The 24,296-nt window shown below is 38.8% G+C and overlaps 4 protein-coding genes and 1 long non-coding RNA gene across 8 annotated transcripts in view; 4 read left to right on the forward strand and 1 right to left on the reverse strand.

The window, feature by feature from the left end:
• bptf (bromodomain PHD finger transcription factor) overlaps positions 1 to 5,621 on the forward strand; it is a 29,116-nt gene extending 23,495 nt beyond the window's left edge. For 2 of the 3 annotated variants that reach the window (XM_060893328.1, XM_060893329.1), the window contains exons 24-31: positions 161 to 243; positions 336 to 561; positions 749 to 1,035; positions 1,231 to 1,404; positions 1,647 to 1,839; positions 1,937 to 2,021; positions 2,685 to 2,871; positions 4,856 to 5,621. In XM_060893328.1, the coding sequence (XP_060749311.1) occupies positions 161 to 243; positions 336 to 561; positions 749 to 1,035; positions 1,231 to 1,404; positions 1,647 to 1,839; positions 1,937 to 2,021; positions 2,685 to 2,871; positions 4,856 to 4,892 (1,272 nt within the window). In that variant the 3' untranslated portion in view covers positions 4,893 to 5,621. Of the gene's footprint in view, positions 1 to 160; positions 244 to 335; positions 562 to 748; positions 1,036 to 1,230; positions 1,405 to 1,646; positions 1,840 to 1,936; positions 2,022 to 2,684; positions 2,872 to 3,832; positions 4,597 to 4,855 lie in introns of those variants that run through there. The other variant, XM_060893330.1, reaches the window with a different exon arrangement.
• A 2,434-nt stretch (positions 5,622 to 8,055) lies between these two features.
• On the forward strand, positions 8,056 to 9,072 carry LOC132861739 (piggyBac transposable element-derived protein 4-like). Its single transcript, XM_060893334.1, has 2 exons — positions 8,056 to 8,503; positions 8,616 to 9,072. The coding sequence occupies exons 1-2, from the start codon at positions 8,153 to 8,155 to the stop codon at positions 9,045 to 9,047; spliced, it is 783 nt and encodes a 260-aa protein (XP_060749317.1). The 5' UTR covers positions 8,056 to 8,152; the 3' UTR covers positions 9,048 to 9,072.
• Positions 9,073 to 9,674: 602 nt separating this feature from the next.
• kpna2 (karyopherin alpha 2 (RAG cohort 1, importin alpha 1)) lies at positions 9,675 to 13,847 on the forward strand. 2 transcript variants are annotated; one of them, XM_060893332.1, is made up of 11 exons: positions 9,675 to 9,699; positions 9,902 to 10,001; positions 10,135 to 10,275; positions 10,834 to 10,919; positions 11,012 to 11,280; positions 11,367 to 11,461; positions 11,703 to 11,966; positions 12,370 to 12,603; positions 12,757 to 12,939; positions 13,015 to 13,164; positions 13,626 to 13,847. In XM_060893332.1, the coding sequence occupies exons 2-11, from the start codon at positions 9,936 to 9,938 to the stop codon at positions 13,713 to 13,715; spliced, it is 1,578 nt and encodes a 525-aa protein (XP_060749315.1). In that variant the 5' UTR covers positions 9,675 to 9,699; positions 9,902 to 9,935; the 3' UTR covers positions 13,716 to 13,847. The 2 variants fall into 2 exon arrangements, with proteins under 2 accessions (XP_060749315.1, XP_060749316.1); XM_060893333.1 differs by lacking the exon at positions 9,675 to 9,699 and having other exon boundaries at positions 9,890 to 10,001.
• A 387-nt stretch (positions 13,848 to 14,234) lies between these two features.
• Positions 14,235 to 24,296, forward strand: part of smurf2 (SMAD specific E3 ubiquitin protein ligase 2) — a 38,396-nt gene continuing 28,334 nt past the window's right edge. The window contains exon 1 of the mRNA XM_060893331.1: positions 14,235 to 14,738. Coding sequence (XP_060749314.1) covers positions 14,687 to 14,738 — 52 coding nt within the window. The 5' untranslated portion in view covers positions 14,235 to 14,686. The remainder of the gene's footprint in view (positions 14,739 to 24,296) is intronic.
• LOC132861741 (uncharacterized) lies at positions 19,259 to 23,604 on the reverse strand. Its single transcript, XR_009649958.1, has 3 exons — positions 23,520 to 23,604; positions 21,862 to 23,079; positions 19,259 to 20,175 (listed from the first exon to the last, which is right to left on the reverse strand). It is a non-coding gene; the product is annotated as an uncharacterized LOC132861741 (long non-coding RNA).

Below are 24,296 nucleotides of genomic sequence, written 5' to 3' on the forward strand. Positions count from 1 at the left end.
TGGAAGACTTAAAAATATTCAGTCATTAAATAGCTATAAATGTATGACAGAGAAACAATTTATGGAGCCTTTAAAATATAAGGTATTTTCCAAGGAGATTTTATGCTAGGATTGAAGACTATTGCCAATGATTTCACTCTGGTTTCTGGTGCTGTTTCAGGTGGTCATGAAGCAGAATGCAGTCATAGAGCACTTAAAGCAGAAGAAAGCCATGACACCAGCAGAGAGGGAGGAGAATCAGAGGTAAAAACTTTACTGCATTCCTAATATCCATATTCTGACCCAATATTTTTGACTTATTTACCTTCTCTTTGTCGGGTTAATACTCTGTGCAGGATGATTGTGTGTAATCAGGTGATGAAGTTTATATTGGATAAGATCGACAAAGATGAAAAGCAGGCAGCCAAAAAGCGGAAGCGGGAGGAGTCAGTGGAGCAGAAGCGCAGCAAACAGAACGCCAGCAAGCTCTCGGCTCTGCTCTTTAAACACAAAGAGCAACTGAAAGCTGAGATTCTGAAGAAGAGAGCACTGCTGGATAAAGAGCTACAGGTGGAAGTGCAGGTGAGAGCATTGCAACCCTCCATATTCGCAATTTATGTTCTCCTTATGTATACAGTAATTGTGTAATTAATCTTTAATTAATTGAATGAATAGAAAGTGAACAATTTGAAGCTATTTAAATCATCCAGTATTTAGGAAGATGTTTTTCTTTTCTGCTCTCACATTCCTGTTTCGCCGTTGCTCTTAGGAGGAGCTGAGGAGAGATCTGAGCAAGCTGAGGAGAGAAAAGGAGAAAGCCCAGGCTGCAGCATCTCAAGCAGCCGCCACAGCCATTAGTGCCCAGGCGGCCGCTCTCTCCACACACTCCTCCACCATCACTTCACCCCACTCCAGCCATAAACGCAAACGAGACGAGGAGCGAGATGCAGCCTTGTCTAAGAGCAAGAAGAAGAAGATGATCTCCACCTCATCGAAGGACAACAAGAGAGACACAAAACTGTACTGTGTATGCAAAACACCCTATGACGAATCAAAGTAAGGACCTCACTATTACAGAGCATTCAATTTGATGTTGTTTTTATGAAACTTGCTGCTGCTGATGAAATAAAGATAGAACCTGGTTAGAATTATGGACGTTATGTGGTCTCAAATAGGATTAGTATTTTTTTAATGAATTTCTGTCAAATTGTTTTGGTATTATGATCAAATATTTTGTTACTCTGTTTGCAGGTTTTATATTGGCTGTGATCTCTGTTCGAACTGGTACCATGGTGAGTGTGTAGGCATCACAGAGAAGGAAGCCAAGAAGATGGATGATTACATCTGTATGGAATGTAAAAGGGCACAGGAAGGCAGCTCTGAGGAGCTCTATTGCATCTGCAGAACACCATATGATGAGTCCCAGTATGTGATTGGTCATTTTTTTTTGTTGTTTTTTGTCTTTCTTATACAAGCGAGTTTAACATTGAAAATAATTAAGAAAATTGTGAAGCAAATTAACTTTTGATTTTCACAATGTACTTTTTGTTCATTTTGAATATGGGTTAAAAAACATGATGTACAGGCTAAACTGAATATTGGACTTGGGTTAGAGTTGTTTTTTTTTATTTTATTTAGGCTTATAAACCTTGTGCTTTTGTGCGTAGGTTCTATATTGGCTGTGACCGTTGCCAGAACTGGTACCATGGACGCTGTGTGGGCATTCTGCAGAGTGAAGCAATTCACATCGACGAATATGTTTGCCCTCAGTGCCAGTCTACAGAGGAGGCCATGACTGTCCTGTCCCCGCTCACAGATAAGGATTACGAGGGTTTGAAGCGAATCCTTCGATCCTTACAGGTGATTATGGCCAGTCAGTTGCATTGTATAGATGCTGTGGTGGTTTTATGATGTTAAAATGTTAAGTCACTATGAACTCGTCCTGTCTGACCTCCAGGCCCACAAAATGGCATGGCCTTTTCTGGAACCAGTCGACCCTAATGATGCTCCAGATTATTATGGGGTCATTAAGGAACCTATGGGTAAGAGCATTTCTGATTATTTTAATAATTCATCTTCAGTGTGAAACTTGGCAAGGTTTCTGTCTTGTGGCAAACCTTATGAGGTTTTGCTGGTGTAATTTCTTTTCTTTAAAGCCTGTGACTGCATGGTTTCAGATGTATAAAATCAAAAACTACAGAAAACTTTGAGTAAACTGTGTAGTCCTGAAAATGTGTGCATTACTTCTAACAGCTTGGCACTATGACATGATTAATAGATCAGATTAATTCAACAATTGTCACCAGTTAATTTTTTCCTTTGATTATAATGGTGGCTCATTGTGTGTAAATCAAAAAATGTTTTAACCAGATCAAATATAGATTGATTTTTTTGAAAAAAAAAAAAAAAGCATATATATATATATATATATATATATATATATATATATATATATATATATATATATATATATATAATATAAAATTGTATCTGTTTATTTTGCATAATTAAGATTAAAGATTTGTGCAGCCATTCATGTGTTTCTTTTGAATACTAATATTAACTAGCTCCTCTCCTGAGCAAAGAAGCAGAGTAAGCGGATATAAGTAGTAAAAGTGCATGGACTAATAATGCAAGTTACTTAGCAATTATAGTACTTTTTAAAGTTGTAAAATCCTTTATTTCCTTTTTGTTCTCACCTGTAGATCTATCCACCATGGAACAGCGGATACAGAAACGATTTTACAGCAAGCTAACGGAATTTGTAGCGGACATGACCAAAATTTTCGACAACTGCCGCTACTACAACCCCAGCGACTCACCTTTTTACCAGTGTGCCGAGTTCTTGGAATCCTTCTTTGTACAGAAACTCAAAGCTTTCAAAGCAAGCAGGTAAGAATGGTTTCTGGAGAAACAGAAGACTAACCTTTTTTTCTTATGCTTTTATATTCACTTTTTCTTCTCAGGGGTGTGTGTTGGGTTTTATGTGGTGTTATAGTTTTTTTTTTAACTTCCAATGGAACTATTTACAATTTAATATGTTTCTAACATAACAGGGTTGCTACAAATAGTAAAAAAAAGAACTTTGCAGTTAAAAAGTTCTTGTCTCTTTCTGGCATTTTGCTGGCCCATGGTCGTGTCTGTTTTTGCTACGTTCACACACAGAGTGATTCGGCGTTGCCAGTCGGTGTACTACAAAGTCCAGTAGGCATACCTACTAATGGTTGCCATGGTAATAATGATAAACAGTGGGTGGTGCAACTAGCATTCCTAAACAGTTTTCTTGCCACTAAAATGAAACATACTGGAGGTAAATTTAGCTTTTGTAGATAAAGGACCGTGTGTGCTCTGACACTTATCATGTGCACTCTACTGTCTGCACCTCCATTGGAAATCGGTGCACCAGTTTGCTCCATATTTGCAGCAAGGCAGCTTTTTCTCAACTTCGCTCATGTAGCCAGAGGTCACCGGCTCTCATCGACAATATAAGGTCTCTGGCCGCTAAGTCACTGTTGCTGTACGTGTGAACGTAGCTTGAGATTTGGTGCAAAGTACGATTAGTTTTTCAAAAGCTTCACTTCTTCTCTTACTTCCTATAATGAAAAGACATGAGTCAACATATGGAAGCCAATCGTGGTCCTCATACCAATTTTATGGGCACTTTAAAATCAAGCTAATGTCAAATGTTCTAAAGTTACTAACTTACAGACATCATGTTCATTTGTGTGCTAACCTGCGAAGCCGTCTGCTTACATCCCGTGTAGCTGAGCGTCTTGATTACATTTGTCCCATGCGCTTTTCCTCCATCTCTGTGTTGTGCATGTCATTCACGCCACTCATTCTTCTCTTGCAGATTGATGTCTTGAGTCTGACGTATAGCTGGAATCTATGCTGAAGGGGTGGAGTTTCTCTTTTATAGATACATTGGACTTGCTGTTTTATGAGCAGCTGAAACTCCACATGATTTTTATATTTTATTTAATTCAGTCGTTTTTTTGCATCAGAAGGGGGGAAAGACTTGTTAATGGCCAAATGTATCCCAAGCATGGCTTCATTGACAATCACAGAATGGCAGCAATGTTGTTAAATGATAAATACAAGAGTATGACTTAAGTGCACACAATGTTCTGTGGATTTTTTTTTTAAAAACCCTCTTGTTAATAATATTCACATATTAGTAATTATGATATTTTATTTGTATATGCCTAACAACAATGCCTTGTTTTGCTCAAATGTGTTTACTTTGGCACTGGTTAAATATTTTGTATATTTTATTGTAAGATGGATTGGATTGTCTCTTACGCAGCCTCTTCTGGTTTGTCTGCTTGTCCCGGACCTGATGCGTTTAGCGGTTTATCATGCGTTCCCGCAGTTGAACAAATCATTGCTCATCATTCATCTGCAATATTTTGTCAGTGAAATAGTAATAAAAATTTAAATTGTGTCATCTTTGGAACATTCTGGTTTTAAATCCTTTTGTGAAGGTTTTTATGTTAAAAACGATGATATAGATTTGGAGAATGGAATATTTTATGTAGTGTTAGTATCCAGACCGTACCATGACATTTTGGCTTTGTCTTATGTTTGTTATCCAATAAACAACCTACCAGGGACCAATATCATATTTAGCTTCAAAATTACTTCCAGAACTGCCGCAGAGATTTCCTTGCATGGTTGCCATGTCCACTCCCATGCCATCCCACATCATCACCCAGACAATGCATACGTGTCTTTTTGCTATTTGTCTCATTTTCTTTTCCTCTGTCTCTTTTTTTTTTTTTTTTTTTTTTTTTTGTTTCGTTCTCGTGTCTTGTCCGCTGTTCAATAAAAACTTCAAACAGCTTCACTTCAGTTTGTTCTCTTTTGTATTCTGTAGGTCTCATAACAACAAACTTCAGTCTTCAGCTTCATAGAATACAACCACATGTGGTGCTACGGCACGTCTGTAAAGGACATGTTTTGGGGGAGGGGGGAGGGACTCTGAACAGTCGATCCAAGGGAACCAGGCATCATCTTTGTCAAGGATGCCCTACACATTCTTCATTTTTTTTCTCTCTCGACCCAAACTGATGGTTCTTCCCCAGTCAACCAGCAACGCACATGACTGCAGTGTTTAAAGCAGTGTCTCTTTCACATGCCCTGCTCTCTGACTGTGGAGCGAACAGGCAGCGGAGGGATTATACATGAAGCATTTTGTAACATTTGTTACCTCAACACAATGACTTTTGGATGGAACTTTGTGGGGGGTTTTTTTGTTTGTTTTTTTATTATAAAATCATGTTTGCATAATCCAGGGTCCAGGTCTACATATACCTTTCATGACAATAGACAATAACATGTTTTCATGTGATGTGCAAGAATTAGGTGTATCCTGGACACAACTGACTGTGTTTGACAAGCAGTTGGTTTTGTGGTGGATTAGACTTCAGGAGCCTGAAAGAGGAAACTTTATTCAGATGCAGGTTTTTAGCTGTTTCATGCCAATTGACTGAAGCAGCCGATAAACCGAGCTCAGTCGTGAGGCATTCTGTTTGTATGTCTATTATTCCTTTTTCTTTCTTTTTTTGTAATACAACTGAAGAAATATTGATGTATATGAATCGTAAATAAATGGAAAGACTTCTCTTTCTCACACTGATGAACATGTCTCCACTTTTTGTTTTCTCTATGTGAATTGTGTACTATTTTATGAATTCTGAGTAAGGCTTATAATCATTAGATTAAATTCAGTTGTCCATACAGCGTGAATTAAAAAGCTACAACTAGGATATAACTCATTAAAATGAGTTAGGAAAGAGTTAAGTAATATAATCCACCCACCTGAAGCAATTATATTATTCTAATTTAATAATTTTGCAACTTTTAACTGCTTTTACATTTAACTCGTTTTACCAATAAGCCAAAAAAGGAATTTGTGCCTGTTTTGGTGTGAGCAGTTCAGCATTGAATTTCTTGTCGTCACTCTGCGGCGGTGCTTAATGACTCATAAGAAAGTAGATAGTCTGGGATTTAAGTATTTGTAGTTTTTCATAAGTATTTCTGTTTTACTTAGCTTACTCTGAGCTATATATACACATTTTTTAAAAAAAAAACTAGTTTCCCACGTTTTTATCTTCAAAATAAATGCTGATATCAAACCCATTTCTGCTCTCTGATATGCTCCAAATGCTTGTACTTATCTAACAGGAGCTAAAAAGGTCTCACACTGAAAGCCATCAGTGTTTATTAGCTATTATAGTTTGTCATTCACATTTAAGCCATTTTTATGCTAAAAGATCGACTTTGACTCTGAGGCAGCTCTGACATTAATCCTGGCTGTAAATCAAATGATTTTTTTTATTTGTATTTTATTTTACACTTGTTTTAATGCCATTGTCTCTATAGTAATAACTCCTTCACAAGTACATCATCTCTGAAATGTTGTTATTTAACAAATAACACGGTGATGCTTTATGTAAGGAAACATTTATGAAATGTTTATGAGAGGAGGCTCCAGTGTCAGTTTTCCTCAATAGGAGAATTGAACAATTTATTATAAACAAATGGCCTAAATAAATAACCATAAATGGTTAAAAGGTATGATGTGTTGTTTCGTTAATAAGCTAATTTGAAGTAGTAGTAGTAATAGTAAATCACTATGAGATAAAACATTTTAGGACATACTGTTCAATTTAGGCTACATCATACCACCCAAATGGTAATATTTTACTGTTGCAGCATGCAGGGATTTACTCAGAATTGAAGTCCATGTAGAAACATAGTTATCATTCCCTTTTCTTCCAATTTGTGATTAAAGCAAAGTTTTACTCACATGTGATGTAAAGGATTTTTATTTATTTATTGTTTGTTTGTTTATTTATTTATTAAGATGTAGTCTTTAATTTCTGTACCCTGATAAATGTATTTTTAAACATATTTATCTAAACATATTTATCTAAACACACCTGTAAAGCATTTTAATAAAAAATATACACTCATGTCCTCTTTACTAGGAGGCACCAGTACATCTAATCATTTCTGTAGTTATCAAATCAGTCAATCACACTTGGAAATACAACACAAGTAGTGGGAGACGACTTGTATAGATGCACAGCCTGAATCGTTACTGTGTTTTCACACAATATCGGATAAATATGGGATCAACATGTGCAGAAATCAACACAATTTTAACGATTTAACCATAAATGAAAGCGCATATGGGGGGGGGCACGGTGGCTTAGTGGTTAGCACGTTCACCTCACACCTCTAGGGTCGAGGTTCGATTCCAGCCTCTACCTTGTGTGTATGTGTGTGGAGTTTGCATGTTCTCCCCGTGCCTCGGGGGTTTCGTCCGGGTACTCCGGTTTCCTCCCCCGGCGTGGTAAGTTGATTGGCATCTCTGGAAAATTGTCCGTAGTGTGTGTGTGTGTGTGTGTGTGTGTGTGTGTGTGTGTGCCCTGTGATGGGTTGGCACTCCGTCCAGGGTGTATCCTGCCTTGATGCCCGATGACGCCTGAGATAGGCACAGGCTCCCCGTGACCTGAGATAGTTCGGATAAGCGGTAGAAGATGAATGAATGAATTACCTGACCAGCTACCGGTCCTTAATCAACCTTTTCATTCATTCATTCATTCATTCATTCATTCATTCATCTTCTACCGCTTATCCGAACTACCTCGGGTCACGGGGAGCCTGTGCCTATCTCAGGCGTCATCGGGCATCAAGGCAGGATACACCCTGGACGGAGTGCCAACCCATCACAGGGCACACACACACACACTCTCATTCACTGGTTAGTTTAAAATAAACAAACAAACAAATAGATAAATAAATAAATAAATAGACAGACGGACGGACGGATAAATAAATAAATAGACGGACGGTCGGATAAATAAATAAATAAGTAAATAAATGAATAAATAAATGAATAAATAAATACATAACTTTGACCCAAATCATGTAACTTGAGTCTCCCTTGAGTTTTCCAAAGTAAAATCCGGGAAATCTCGCGATAATAAACGTGAATTTCGCTGGCGCCACACACACACACACACACACACACACACACACACACACACTTCCAGCCCAAACAAAACTTTGAGATATACCTTGCCCTAATACGGGACGGGGTAACAACAAACAAACCCCATGATATTTCTCATCAGGGAATCAGGGCCAGCATGTGGTTCTCGATATGACACAGGGTCTTGAAGGACACATTATCACTTGTAACAACTTTTTCACCTCCTATGTCCTTGGGCAGAGGCTGCTTAAGAGGAAGATGGCCATGGTGGGAACCATAAGAAAGAACAACCCAGAGCTTCCCTCTGCACTGACGGAGATAAGAGACAGGGTCAATTTGTCCTCCAAGTTTGCGTTTACTGACACTCATGCTCTTGTCTCCTACTGCACCAAAAAGAACAAGAACATTCTTCTCATGAGCACGCTGCATAGGGACAGTAAAGTTAGCCGCACAGAGGCCAAAAAGCCCCAGATCATTCTCGACTACAACAAGAACAAGGGGGGGGTCGACAACCTGGACAAGGTATTGCACCTTTTCATGTAATGTTTATTTATTCAGGTCAATGCATTGCATTCTTGTGTAAGAAAATATAAATTAATTTTGACTGATTTGTTGTTTGTTACTTTTGTTGCAGATCACCAGTGTTTACAGTTGTAAACGAATGACAGCCCGTTGGTCCATGATGCTGTTTTTCAACATGATTGATGTGTCTGCGTACAACTCCTTTGTACTGTGGGGAGAGATAAACCCAAGCTGGAATCAGGGAAAGTACCAAAAGAGGAGGCTGTTCCTTCAGGAACTTGGAAGAGAACTAGTGACACCTCTCATAGAACGACGCCCGGTTCTTCCCCGCGTGCCAGCCTCTGCCAGCTTGGTCAAGGAAGTCCAGAATGACGCATCGACTTCTGCAGCTGGTCCCTTCCAACCATCTGCTCCTCCTCCACCATCACCAAGGAAGAGGTGCAAATTCTGCACAAATGACAACAAAACCAGCACCAGGTGCCAAAATTGCAAGGCACATATTTGCAGATCCCATAGCATCGTAATCTGCCTCGCATGCAAATGAAGACAGACACACACACACACACACACACACACACACACACACACACATTTCTGTTAATTGTATTTTTATAAAGAAGTTAAATTTTCTTTTTAAATAAAATACGTGTTTTGCAAATCATATTTGTTTGCTTTCTCTTATTTATGAATACAGTTGCATCAGTCAGCTTTGACCTGGGGATATGATGGCTAATGTTTGATGTGTTGTGTGTTTATATATATATATATATATATATATATATATATATATATATATATATATATATATATATATATATATATACATACATACACACACAGTATATATACCAGCCAGTGGTTATCCAAAATAATATTTAATAATTAAATTTTTTCATAAATTAAGTATGATAAAAAAAAGCATGAGATGTAAAAGAAGTTTTATTTAGTCTTTGGGATTTTAACGTGTAACATGAATCTCCTTTAATACCAGCCTTTTCAAAGTCAAACCCGAGACATAATCTCGCGATAATAAACGTGATTTGCGCGGAAGCCACGCCCCTGTGTGACCTGTGATTTTTTAAACCAGTCCAATCGTGCGTTGCTTTTGCTCAAACTGACCAATCAGAGCGCTCCGCCGGGCAATTTAAAGGTCTGTACTGCTGCTCCTTAGTGCACATTTCCGCTGAAGAAACACGGTAAGGAGTGTTAAATGTTTTAAATGTGCCTGATTGTTATTATTATTATATAAAAGTAATAATTTTTTTCTTAGTTTTGTGCATGTAATAGAATGCTTTTTCCTTCTCTATAAACGACTTGTTTTTTCTGTAAGAAAGCATGTTTTTATTTTAATGTGATAATTTAGTTCAATTTCTTTTTTTAATTATTATTTTTTTTCAGGTTTCCAAGTTTATCTTCCTAAAATCCCACTACAATGTCTGCTGCTAACGAGAACAGTCAGCGTTTAAATCAGTTTAAAAACAAAGGAAAGGATGTAGCTGTAAGTTTGAACTTGAACATCTGACTCCAGCCTTTGTGCTATTTATCAGTGGTGTTTTAGTCGTTGTTTATTATTATTATTATTATTATTATTATTATTATTATTATTATATTTATGCCTTTTTATTACTTAGGAGTTGAGACGAAGGAGAATTGAAGTAAACGTTGAGCTCAGAAAAGCTAAGAAAGATGATCAGATTCTGAAAAGGAGGAACGTGAGCACGCTGCCGGATGAAGCCACGTCTCCTCTTCAGGAGAAAAGTCAGAACTGCCAGGTGAGAAATAAAAAATTCAGGTTGTTTCTTTATTAACACGTTAAAGCTATTAACATGTGCTTAGTTTATCAGTTTGAGTATTTTTCCCATGATGCTTTGCTCCTAGTGAGGGTTTGAATAATCAGCGTTCTGGATAGTGGATTTTGATTATCTTTTTTTTTAATAAAAGCATTTGTGTCCTTTTTTTTTTTTTTTAATCTTATTTTTTAAACTATATAATTGTGCAATCTTACTTTAGCTTGGGGTGTTTTTTTTTTTTATTTATTTTTGTATTTTTTTTTTTTTTTAAATAAATGGAAACTTACATTTGAATTAATTGATTAGTGAATGATTTTTTTTTTCCATCAAGAGCGTTTTAATAAATCAATAATTATCATAACTGATAATTGTAGAGTAAAACTTCCTCCACTGTAAATAAATGCTTCAGAGTCCCAACAAAAAAAAACACACACTCCCAAAAATATTTATTTATTTATTTTTTTATTGTGATGCTGTTATAACCTCCAGTTAACAGCCATAGAGGGTAGAGATTTGTAAAACTCATGTTTCTCATGACAGGCTCAGCACTGGACGGTGGAGGAGATTGTTAATGGGGTTAACAGCAACATTCTTGAAACTCAAGTGCAGGCAACACAAGCTGCAAGGTGAAGTAATTTGTGGGGGGGGAAGCTTTATTTTTCTCCCTCTCCTTTTGTCTCTTTTGGCTTTTGTAATTGTATCTTTTGTACATTTTTAGGAAGCTGCTGTCTAGGGAGAGGCATCCACCCATTGATCGAATCATCAGTGCAGGCCTGATCCCTAAGTTTGTAAGCTTCCTGGGCATGTCTCAGTCCCCACCTATTCAATTTGAAGCTGCCTGGGCCCTGACTAACATTGCGTCTGGGACATCTGATCAGACCACAGCTGTGGTGGAAGGTGGGGCCATTCCAGCTTTTATTGGTCTCATCACATCACCTCATTCTCATATTAGTGAGCAGGCTGTCTGGGCCCTGGGGAATATTGCTGGTGAGTCATTGCAGATTTGCAAAACTTTTTTTTCCAGACTTTTTTTTTTGTGTGTGTACTTTAAATCTTTTGTCTTCTCTGTTAAGGTGACGGCTCTGGATATAGAGATAAGGTCATCAAGCACGGTGCCATTGCCCCACTTTTGAGTCTGCTTGCTGTGCCTGACCTTTCTGTATTTCCTGTAAGTTAAATAATAAATGATAAACTTGCTAACCATTTGAAGAATCCTAGATGCAATGTTTTGTGTTGCTTGTATGTTTTAGTAGTGCCAGAATACTCAGGATTAGCATTCTACATGGCTGCATATTGTACCTATTCTTCTTGACCCCAACCACAACTGTAGTGATGGCTTCCCACCGCTAGGTGGTGTTAATACTCCAGTAATACCTGTACAATATTTCTGTTCTCTTTTCTCATTGAAGTCTGGATATCTGAGAAACATCACCTGGACTTTGTCTAACCTGTGCCGCAATAAGAACCCCGCACCACCCCTCGAGGCAATTAAGCAGATCCTGCCAACTCTCATCCGTCTGCTACACTTTGACGATAAGGAGGTGCTGGCAGACACGTGCTGGGCCATTTCATACCTGACAGACGGTCCTAATGAAAGGATTGATGTGGTGGTCCACACTGGACTCGTTCCTCGACTGGTGCAGCTGCTTGGCTCTGGAGAGCTTTCTATTGTGGTAGGTAAACTGTGTATAGGTTGTTGCTCACAGTTCATCTTAGCTGTTCTGTAGTCCAGTGAGGAATTTGCTTATCTTTTTATACCGTTAAATTTCTTTTGTAGTTTAGGTTTTTTAACCTGTTTGTGCTGTTGAATTCTGTTCTTGTGCAGATGATATTGGCTGTAATTCAATTCATAACAGAATGAGTGCATTAAGTTGCAGTAGTGTGTCTGTGGTAATTACTCACATATTTACAAGGACCACATCAGATTCTTCCTTGATTGTGACGTATATTTATAAAAAAAATAAAAAAAAAAACGCATTTCTAATGCATTGCATGTCAAAGAGGGATATTTTAACAGCCCCCCAATACAATTTCACCAGAAGTGCAACTGTTAATCCAAGCATTTGCCTTCCACAGACTCCAGCCTTGCGCTCCATTGGTAACATCGTAACTGGCACAGATGAGCAGACTCAGGCTGTGCTGGATTCTGGGGCCCTGCCCTTGTTTGGAAACCTTTTGCGACACCAAAAGAATAACATTCAGAAGGAAACTGCCTGGACCCTGTCTAATATCACTGCTGGCAAGGACACGCAGATCCAGGAGGTCATCAACGCTGGCCTGGTCCCCTGCCTGGTGGAAGTGCTCAGACGGGTATGTTAAAGTTTGATGAGCTGGCAGAATGTCAGAAGGATTAACATGTTATGCAAACACCCTAACTAACCTTAAAAAAAAAAGTGTATATGTAAATTTAAAAAAAAAGCAACTGAGAAATCCTGCCCTTAATGTTCATCTTGCCCTGTATAGGGAGACTACAAGACACAGAAGGAGGCAGTTTGGGCAGTGACCAACTACACCAGTGGAGGCACCATAGAGCAAGTTATCTACCTTGTTCAGGCTAATATCATGGAGCCACTGCTCAATTTACTTGCTGCTAAGGACAGCAAGACTATTCTGGTCATTTTGGATGCACTCACCAACATCTTTCTGGTATGTTCCACTTATGAATGTGACTTATTACTACAAAAAAAAAAGTGCACTAATTCCTCATGCTTTAACCACCAGGCTGCAGAGAAGATTGGCGAGACTGATAAGCTGTGTCTGATGATTGAAGAATGTGGTGGTTTGGATAAAATTGAAGCCCTGCAGACTCATGAGAATGAAATGGTGTACAAGGCTTCCCTAAATATTATTGAGAAATACTTCTCTGGTGAGGTGAGTCCATTAAAGTGGTTCGTCTTGGAGAGCCTTTTTGTTCCTAATGCTTCAGATCTTCATTAAAGGAAAAGTCCATGTTGAAAGCCAAAATGTTTTTATAATGGAAAAATTTGTGATGTTGTTCCTGGGGAAGATGGTGGGTTGTGTTCAGTGGCAGCTACAATGGCATTTCAGAGAACGTTCAACCAAGCTCAAACGTTAAGGAAAAGTGGTCCCTAACTGGTACGATTGTGCTGATGTTGGACTTTGCACAGAACCTATTCTGTCTGAGCAGTGTACAGATTAGTTAAGAGAGCTGGACAGACTAAAGCATGGCTGCATTGCTCTCTTCAGACTAGATTAATAGCACCATTATTTTAATTTGCAAGTTATCCCCCTGTGTATTCACTAATATTAGCAATTGTAGCATGTCTAGTCTTTAAATGATGCTTCAGACTAATAATGTTTTTTTTTTTTAGGAGGAAGAAGATGAATGTGTGGCCCCTGAAGCCACCGCCGATGGCTATGCATTCCAGATAAATGAAAACCAAGGCACTTTCAACTTCTAAATTTTCTAAATCCCCCTTTAACTACTGTTCTGTGTTTTTGTCTTTTTCATTCCTTTCTGATCTGTTCTATGAAACTGTACATATGGAACTGTCTCAAATTTTATTACTTTGTAAATAAAGGAAGTGAAACCATTTAGTTTGTTTTGGTTTTCTTTTTTTGAGTGGGGTTAGTGCTTTGATTCTCGGGGATTAAGGGAGTGTGGGGTTGGTGCTGGATTCTCGGGGATTAAGGGAGTGTGGGGTTGGTGCTGGATTCTCGGGGATTAAGGGAGTGTGGGGTTGGTGCTGGATTCAGGGGTTGGTGCTGGATTCTTGGGGATTAAGGGAGTGTGGGGTTGGTGCTGGATTCTTGGGGACTAAGGGAGTGTGGGGTTGGTGCTGGATTCTTGGGGATTAAGGGAGTGTGGGGTTGGTGCTGGATTCTCGGGGATTAAGGGAGTGTGGGGTTGGTGCTGGATTCTCGGGGATTAAGGGAGTGTGGGGTTGGTGCTGGATTCTCGAAGTTGGGGAAAGACTGTTCCACATCAGAAAGGAGGGGCCTGGTGACGTCACGGCGGAGCTGAAGATTTGCCAGCTAAGAGGACGAGCTCCATCAAAGCAGTGCAACTTTCCACACGCTCACTCTGCAGTGCGGAAGATAAAGACGGCGGCGTCAACCTTCATTTACAGACTTTAGAGAAGAACGTTTCGTCCTGTGCGCTGTAGCTTAGTTTAAAAGATACGAAATGCAAACTGGAGGCGAAACACGTTGAGGAATTATCGTTAGGAGAGCGAACTGTGGACATGGCAGATCTGCGCACATCCGGGACACTGCGTCGGGACTCCATTATTCTCAATTAACTGAAAGTAGCTGACTAGCTTAGCATAGCTTAGCGTAGCTTAGCATACCAGAAAGAGGGACGGGGGGTAAAACTGGCAGTGCTTTCTAATTTAAACGGAATTTCTGCGCCCAAGCTGGAAAGGTAAAGGAGATGTCTAATCAAGGAGGAAGGAGAAATGGACCTGTTAAGTTGCGTTTAACAGGTAAGTTTGTACTTTATATAGAACAAACAGCTTAGCTAAACGGTTAGCTTGCTACCAAACACTAACAAATCTTAACTGCCTCCGTGGCGTTTTCTTATTTTTTTATCATGCGACTCGTTCGTTACACCGTGTGCATTTGTTGTCTGTGTGAAGTTTGTACAATTTCCAGTTTACGTGCTTTTTGTTAGTTCAGTTTGTGACCTGCGGCTTGTGTGCAGTAATGATGCTAACTCATAGCTCATGTTAGCTAGCCTGCACTTAGCTAGCTGTGTGTTTAAGCGGATGGAAACGGTTGCAGTGACCGTTTGTATTTCCGCACGATTTAGTTTCTTTTCCTTTCCTTGCGACTAAATTGTTTATAGAGTTCATTACAATATGCTTTTACGAGTGTGCTAACTTAAGTTGGAATAAACTCTGCACCGTTTGGTTAGCTTGATAGCTAACATGGTGGTACTATTTATTTAAAACAGTCTGCTGCTTGGTTATTTTAAATCTGTTACAACCTGAAAATGGTTAATAATTTAATAACCTGAACCTGTTTCCTCTCTTTGTCTGGAATGGTTCACAGCTTGAGTAAATGTTAGCTGGATTGCTCTAAACCTGTTTAAAAAAAAGAATAGCTTGTAATGGTAAAGCAAAGCTCATACATTTCTTCACCTTTTGGCTGATTTGGGTGTTTAAAATGGATCTATGGTTAAAATAAAACAACGCTGTGATTTATTTATTAGTTGAAAACCATCCTCGACTGTTTTTAGACGCCTATAATTGTAATTCTTTTATTATTATTATTTGTGTCTAATCAGATCTTTGCTTCTCTGATCTCATCTCTCCTGCAGTCTAAACACTGGTTTCTCATAAGATACAAGCTGAGTTTTGGTTTTCTTGTGTTGACTGAGAGCCTGGTGTTTTGACTAGGAAAGGGAGACGAGAGCCGGCTGTTTTGATATATCTGATATAAATTAGAGGACAAGGGGGCATGTAGGCAAGCCTGAATTGTGATAAATGTATTCATACATTTTTAAGTATTTTATTTATCGGTTTATTCTGTGGACTTGAAGCCTATCACCGGAACACTGGGTCTGAGGAAGGGATACACCCTGTATGGGACACACACACATACTCATGAGTAATGTAGCCAGTCCACCTAAAAAAATTTTGTCCAGGAAACCTACAAGGACCCGAGGATGAAATGTGAAACTCTGTGCAGGCGGTAACCCAAACTCGGGATCCAACCTGGATCCTGGAGCTATAAAGTGACATCAGTGCTGCCACGTTTTTATAATAAATACCAAAATATAATAAAAATGCTATAATAAAACTTTCTTTTATTTATTTGTTTTAGTAAGGAGGATGTGGGACATTGATCGGAAGCAGAACGGGCAATTTGCACATAGTAAAAATGTCTTGACTGCATTGGTACTTTTATTTGGATCTGATTTCTTGTTTGTTTCGTACAAATGGTTCTCTGATTCTGAGGATGTATGAACAGTGTTGCACATGAAAAATGCTGCATAAGAAAAAAATGTTAGCTTTAACTCTTTAACTTTCGTATGGATATGATCTTAAAAATAATGAATTGTAATAAAATGTATTAAAATAAATGGAAGTCTATTGCTTTTAACGTGTACATTAACATTATTTATTCCCCCTTTTACATTAAACATGTACGTTTGTATCACTGTTAATGATGTGCAACGGAAATCAGTGTGTGGTCTTGCACAAAGCATAAACGTTAAGAAAAAATGCTGCTTACTAAATTTATCGCAGCAACATTCATTCATCAGTTGTGTTGCAAATCTCAGCTCTTACATAATGTGACTCCTTTCTAAGAATGGGGACATGACCTTTTTTCCCTTTTCTGTGTAAAAATTACAGAGTCGAAGAATAATGATGTTGAAACAATTTTTTTAAACTATTTTTTCTGTAAAAAAAATTTTCTTTGCTAGTCACCTGTTTTTGATGTGATTTTTAATCGGACGGTTTACTGACAGTCAGGTTTCATAATTTTTTCATTGACCAGTTATCCGTTGTATTCAGACCAGTTCATAGATAATTGATTTCACGTTTAAGGCACATTTCTACCAAAATTCTAATATGAAAACTAACTGAGTTTTTCAACTTTCTCATGTAGAGTTTGTTATCCTTTTTTTTTTTAAGGAATATCAGATCACCGTTTTGCTAATGGCATTCAAGTATGGAATGATTTTGGCCATGTCGGTGTTGACACAGTGTGTGTAGTAAAAACACCCATTAACTGTGTTGAGCTGACTCGGCTGCCAAATTTCACAAGTGCATTTGACCAAACAGTTCCACGTTCTGTTTAAACAGCAGCGAAAGCAAAAACTGAAGCATGCAGAGGGAGGAAAAAGCACCATAATTGCACGTCATTTGTAAACGTTTTTCTTTTCCAACCGAGGGCTCTTAAATGATTGAAATGGTTCCACAAATTAATGTAGTGAGACTGGATTTCCTGTTGGTTCAGCTGCTCTGTGGGGAGCACAAAGGGCAAGACGCTTGCTTTCGAACCTCTGTGAAGCGCCGTGAAGGCCAGATGTAGAGAGGGGTAACAGTGACCGAAATCTTCACACACGCACTTTCTGAACAAGAATCATTAGCAGAGGTCAGCACAGGCAAGTGAAAAGCAGGTTGAGCTGCCCGGAGATCTGTTAGTGACTTTGAAGCACAGATTTGCACGTTTTGTGGTGAACAGCAGGCATCAGCTGTAGCAATCTGAATAATAACCGCAAAGTTTTGCTCACTTTTAAGCATCAGCCATGTAATAATTGACTGTAAGAGGTTTTTTCTTTTCCCCCTTATTGTGTAAAAGTGGCACTCAGCAATTTGATCGTGTAAAGCACAGCTGTGCAAATAGCAGTATAAATTGGTGTTTTGTTCATATTTCTCGAGTGACAGACATATGCTCCATGTATTTGAAAGTGTAATTTAATTGCTATGTTTAGACCACATTTTGTGAATTTTTTCCCCCTCCCCCGTATACATGTCTTAGTTTATCATAGAGATGGTTCCAGTTAGTATCCGGCTGATCAGACGTGCAGTTGTGCAGTTATAAACTGAAGTACTATAGAGTCGGTTTGTTTATTTTCTATGCTTAAAAAACCATTTAACATTTTTCTCTTTAGATACAAAGGTTCAACAAGCACAACCAAAATAACTGTCTTAACAATGAATCTAGAACAGTGGTATAATTTTTTGATAAATGTGTGTTAGACATGAAATGTGTATTTCACATGATTTGGGATCTAGCTCTTGGACTAAGCATAGCTTGCATGAAAAATATTTGTTTAGTGTGAATACGGAGTTTTTTCCCCCCTAACCTTTTCCGTACTTGTTTCTAATTTTGGTTCTTGATGTCCTTGAATTGCTGGCTAAGCGAATTCTTCCACACACGTCTCCCTCTTCTGCTGTATGGAAACGCATGTGACTCTGGATGCCTTCATTTTGCAAAGCTTTGTGAATAAGAGGCGTTTTTGCTGTTGCAGTGGTACTATCACAAAGAGCCCTTTTTTCATTCATCTCTTCTTGGGCCGGTATAAAGCAGCCTTGTTCCTGAAGCCGTGGTGCATTTAAGCAGACCGCATGCCCTGGAATACGATGAGGGAATGCAGTCCCGCATCTGCACTTCGGAGCCCCTTCATGAATGCAGCCTCATAACTGCACCGCAGTCCAGTACCAGCTGTGTCAAGTCTGTCTGCCTTTGCACCACAAGTCTAGCCGAAAGCCATAACGTTTGTAGACATTTACCGAGCACAGACGAATTCTCTCATTTTAGGAGTGAGGCCTTCAAGGCCTCGTTCTGTTTGAGTCTCGTCTTTGTAATGTTCTGCAGATGCTGAGGTAGATTTCCTGCTGCCAGCATATGTGCTCATAAACCCAAGGTGTCTGAAAATCCCTTGCCTTACATTACCTTTGTCTTGGTCTCTTTTCCCCATCTTCCTTAGATTACATTTATCTTTAACCTAATATATTCAATCGTGCAGGTTTTTTTTACCAGCCTGATATTTATTTTAGCTTGGAACAAGACTATACTGTTTAAATCGTTATATTTCAGTGGACTATATCAGGAGTGCTTGAAAAAAAAAAAAGACAGGCATATATTTCTAAAATATAAAAGAAAACATCCAACTTAACTTGCTAAAGAGTTTTTATAATCTGTGCGATTCCACAAAACTGCATGCTTGAGTACAGATTTGAAATGTCAAAATGCCAGATGAACAGACTTGTGTAAAATATAAAGCTACATTACATCAAAAGCGGTAATTTTCCGGGTGGAATTTCAGCGTTTTTCACCTCAGGGGATGACGACGAGATGATGTGGTGGAATTGACGCTCTCGTGTTATTTTTTTGATCAGTAAGCTAGGCAGCTAACACAAAGGAGTGACGTGTGTATCAGTATCAGGAAACTGTTGGATCAGTGTTTTAGATTTAACACACAGATGTATTTTATTTATCTGTTTTTATTTATTTAAAGCAAATATGTGTGTGTATATATACAGTGTCATATAAAGGTCAGAAGTTTTACTTTGATTATTTTTGATGGCGTGTGAAACAATGATCACTGCGCTGTCCCCCAAGGCAACAGGACTGACATGGAAGTTCTGAGTATGTGCTATAAGTGATAATGTTGTTCCTTGTGGTTAAACTGTATTTGTTAACATGTTGAATGTTTAAACAAGAAAAGAAAAAAGTTTGTAGTAAATCTCATGACATAGCCAACATTACAAGATTTTGGATGCACGCCGCCTCCTCATTTCCTCTGTTGAGAAAAACGTGTTCACTAAATCAGCAGCACAATCAATAGCAAATAGTGTGAACAATGTTTTCTCATATCCTTTTCTTTAAATGTCTTCTATTTGAGAGAAACATCATTTCAATGATTTGCTGTAAATGGTTAGTTTTTGCAAATAAATAAATATTTGTTTTTTTACAGTTTATTTCTAATTGTTATGTGCATTATATAACAAACAAACAAATTTAACCTGTAATCAGGAATCGCTGAAAATCAAGGGTTTGTTTTTCATTTAGAAAATCATTTATTTACAGAATCTAATGACTACACCACATTTACTATATACGATATATTGTGATTAGTTGTAATTAGAGATTGTTGCACTGGTTTATTCAGTTGTTGCCTTTTAAATCGATGCCTCAGTCCAAATCCTCATTTTATTACACTTGTAACACATACAGTGAGGCTTCTTAAAACTGTAAGATATACTTCCATTCGTCTTCCATTCATTCGTCTGTCCGTCTGGCTGGTATTGTTTAGTCTAATGCTAGCCGTGCAGAGCTCCTTCTCTCTGAGTCAGGCGGCTTGTACTACAGGCCTCCTGTGTTCTCCACTCACAGTGTGAATGGCTCTGTCTCAGCCTGGTCTCATCTCTCACATAGATATGAGCTGACACACCTCACCAGCTCCTATAAGGAAACATATAAGCTAACACAATATGCACACAAAAAAACTTAAAATCGATATCTAATTGTAGCCAGTTAGCTTTCTCTATCCGTTATCACAATAGATAGATTTTTATTAGGGAGAAAAGCAAAAGTCATGATTGTTTTAGGTCGGCTCTCTCGTTGCGCATGCCGCTGGCGGATTGTGTTTGCTCTCGCGTAACTAGCTCCTGGGATGATAATATTCATTCATTCATTCATTCATTCATCTTCTACCGCTTATCCGAACTACCTCGGGTCACTGGGAGCCTGTGCCTATCTCAGGCGTCATCGGGCATCAAGGCAGGATACACCCTGGACGGAGTGCCAACCCATCGCAGGGCACACACACTCATTCACTCACGCAATCACACACTAGGGACAATTTTCCAGAGATGCCAATCAACCTACCATGCATGTCTTTGGACCGGGGAGGAAACCGGAGTGGGATGATAATATATTAGACGTATTTCAAAATCATGCCAGTCATCCAGCAGTGAAACAACACATCTCGTCCTTCACCTGAAGCAATACACATAATCCCCAAATAATCTCCAAAAAGACTGATAGCGTAGGTGCAGCTCTGTGGTAAATGACACAGCCTGCTTTCATTGCCATATGGTTTGTGTAGCCGCCATCTGTGAGACCATAGATAAGTTAGGCGACTTTTAAATGTCTATTAAATGTTACAAAATAGGGAGAAGGTAAGCAGGTGATGATATGAAATGTATATGCTTGATCTGAGACAGTACAGCAATGACGCTGTATGAGCACTGTATGTTGTTCCAAACTTAACCGACTTGTTTAACAAGATGCCTTGTTTATTATAACTGAATGATCACAATGTAAATAGAGTTATTCTAGTGCATCCATCCAGCAAGTCAAAGCCACTTTTATGTAGCGACTAGCAACTCGATTCCAGTATTATTTGCTGTTATGATGCAAATGTGTACATTACACAGCTTATCGTCTCCCCTCGCCACAGGCTATAGTGTTCATATATCAGCTAGATAGAGGAGACAAAAGGACAATAGTATATTGCACACAATTTCACAACATGTACTCTCTGTCTGAATCCTATTAATTCTGTTATTTACTTAGACTTTAAAGAAATGGTTTCAGAATTAGAACATGGTCTCCTCTCCTCTCCTCTGCTCTGCTCTGCTCTTTTTTGAGGGGGAAAAATCTGGGAATGATGGTATGAAATGTAAACTGTAAAAATCGTTCTCTTTGAGGGGAGGAATGTCTCTTGCCATTAACATCACTAGCCTCCCTAAAGATTGGGACTCTGGTAAAGACATTAGTGACCTCGTGTTTCTCTGCAGCCCTACTCCATTACGTCATATTCGACAGAAGCGCCAAACTGGGATAAGACAACGCAGGTCTATTCTAAAGCCTCTATATAGCTATGGGTTAGTTTTATTCGTTTAAAATGTTCAATACATTTTAACAAACGCACACACTTGTTTGAAATCACTTTACTACTGTTAAGAGAATTGTTGTGCCAGGACAATAGAGTAGCTTTAAATAAATAAATTAAAGCTACTGTATTGTTCTGGCACCCGATGGATGGTAAAACAATTTTCTTAACAGTATTAAAGTGTATTTTCTGGAATATATTAGTTGGCTATTAGAATGGAAGTTTTTGTTTTGCATTGCCTACTTACTGACATTTTCATGTTCTTCTTTATCTGCACACGGGTCTCCTCCTGGTTCTCTGGGTTCCTCTCACACTGGAAAAACGCTGGCATCCAGGTAGTGCTCAGCTCTAAGGATGAGCACAAATTTCTGCTCTTCTGCTGAAAATATGGGTGGTTCAGAAATTGTGTTCAGTACAGTTTGGCCATTTTTTCCTTCATCCAAAGTACTCCTTAATTTTCACCAGGACCACAGTGGAAACAACTGAAGTACCATGAATTATACAGTAATTCCTCTACACATACAGCACTTTTCATCTTGCATGGCCTGCTGCTTTCATGTTTCTGGATTTTCCTTTTCATTTAAAATTTTTATACACACGCATTTTCTCTACAAACACACAAACTTCACCCAGTAAGAATTTCACTCTAACACAATGGCGGCTGAAACTTTATGTGAAGCTGACAATTTGTAAAAACTAATACCTCCACAAACTAATATCTATAACTATATTAGCTATTTGTTCCGTTTTTCTGTAGATACTTCTTTAATGCTTAATAGCTTAGTGCTGCATGCACAAAGAGCCACAGCCTTTCATGGGGTTTGGGAGGTTTGAAAGGGAGATGGTGGAATCCTTTAGGCTTATGCCAGCTTTTAGCCAACAAACCAAAATTACACAGCTCTGCTTTAATCAGGAAGCATTCGCTGTAACTTATGTAATTGGTTTCTTCCTGTTTCTTAAAAACATTTCTAGAAACAAATGAGCAGAGGAGTGGAAGATGTGTCATGCACTGGGATCCGAGTCATCTGTGCAGGTTTCCCCTTCCTGCGTAGCCGATGCAGCTGTGGGATTCATAATGTTGATTTAAGATATTATAGAGCTGAGGCGAGAAAACACTGAGACAGCCTTAATGGCAACTCCACACCATGACAGGGTGGCAATTCTTGATAACAAAACAAAACAAAAAACAATGTGTAAATTCTTCAGTGAGTTTCAGTCTGGCATATCTCTTTTTTCTCTACTCCTGAAACAGATAAAATTTTTTGCCAGTTTCTCTGAAACTCCTCTTTGAAAGCATGTCCTCTTACTGGTTTTGACCATCCTTATAGACTTTGTGAAATCACTTCCTCTAGTGTTTTTGTGGAGGTGTATCGTGGGAATCTTGTTCAGCTGTGTTTTGTAGCTGGCCGTCTCTTCGACTTTTTGTTTCTGTCCATTGGCCAGTGTCGAGGGGCTTCCCTTCAGGGACTCTGGGAAAGGAAGAGCAGGGGAAGAGAAGATACCCTTAGTCCTTATTTTACTCAAGCTGGAGCTGAAAGGAAATGCTTCAAATGCCATATTTAATGCGCACAGAATGCCCATTGTGAATCACAGTCTGTTTCACCTTGTTATTTTTTTATTTTATTTTTTTGCTTACTTAAAGCGTACCAGATTTCATTATAATAATCCCGCTGCAGGTAACGGATAAGCTTGCCCACACTGTGAAGTGGAAAAAAGTTTTCAGTGAGTCATGATTGTGGAGGTAGGCCAGATCTGAAAGTTTTAAAGAGGTTTGAGTGTTGATCAGGTGTATGAATCTCAAGCACTGCTTCCAATTGTACGGGCTAAAGCACAAAGACGTGATCTGTACTTTGTATATAAAGTACTGCTATAATATGTACTGTATATAGGAGACACAGAATAAACATACCAGAGAATGTCCTCTCTTTATTCTTTGGGTTTTCTGGGCAGCATTTCGGTACTTCCCTGAGATTGTACTTCCACTTATGCTTTTCTGACGCAGCGGCAATCCGGTGTAGATAAGAGTCTGTCCTGAGTCACACGTGATTACAGACATTCAGGATATTAACTCCAAAGCTAATGAATGACAGAGGGTGGGACCGAAGCGCAGAAAAGCTTCAATCAAAAAGAACTAGAAGAGGAAGCAGATTTGAGATTAGTTTCAGTGTTCCAATAACATTTGTGCACTTTCTTTTTCTCTCTCATGGGTGTTTTGTTTTTAAGAGAACAATGCTGTCTGCGAGAGTGTAACGTATAAGAGTTGGAGTTAAAACACAGCCAGAAGCATGGCAAAATGCAGATGAGGGGAGTGAGAAAAAGAGAAGGCGAAGGAGTGGCGCATTCCAGTGAGATACCTCAGTCTGCTTGAAGTTCCTGGAATGGACAATACAAAAGCAGTGGATAATCACAATGTAAACAGTCCATTTCAGCAAGGCCATGCACCCTTTCCCCTTGGTACAGATTGGACCAACATTGTGTCAGCCATTAGAAATCTTACTTCATAGGTGGCACATTTGTCGTAGAGACATATTCTGGGCAAGGGAAACATCTGTGCTCATTAGACAAAGTGTGTTGCGAATAGGCTTCCAAGTGTCACCTGCAGAGGACAGACCAGTTTTTTAATACGCTTAGTTATGATTGAATCAACAGGTTTAATAGGCTGGGAAAGTTTAGGCTTTCCTGGGCC

The sequence above is a fragment of the Tachysurus vachellii genome, chromosome 18 (assembly GCF_030014155.1).
Source record: "Tachysurus vachellii isolate PV-2020 chromosome 18, HZAU_Pvac_v1, whole genome shotgun sequence".
NCBI classification, from domain to species: domain Eukaryota; kingdom Metazoa; phylum Chordata; class Actinopteri; order Siluriformes; family Bagridae; genus Tachysurus; species Tachysurus vachellii.

Bases quoted from the DNA above. Each gene is read 5' to 3' on its own strand.
- LOC132861739 (XM_060893334.1), top strand. From the start codon at position 8,153: ATGACACAGGGTCTTGAAGGACACATTATCACTTGTAACAACTTTTTC. The intron at 8,504-8,615 runs GTATTGCACCTT...CTTTTGTTGCAG, and splicing joins GGGTCGACAACCTGGACAAG to ATCACCAGTGTTTACAGTTG.
- kpna2 (XM_060893332.1), top strand. From the start codon at position 9,936: ATGTCTGCTGCTAACGAGAACAGTCAGCGTTTAAATCAGTTTAAAAAC. The intron at 10,276-10,833 runs GTGAGAAATAAA...TTCTCATGACAG, and splicing joins AGAAAAGTCAGAACTGCCAG to GCTCAGCACTGGACGGTGGA. The intron at 11,281-11,366 runs GTGAGTCATTGC...TTCTCTGTTAAG, and splicing joins GGCCCTGGGGAATATTGCTG to GTGACGGCTCTGGATATAGA.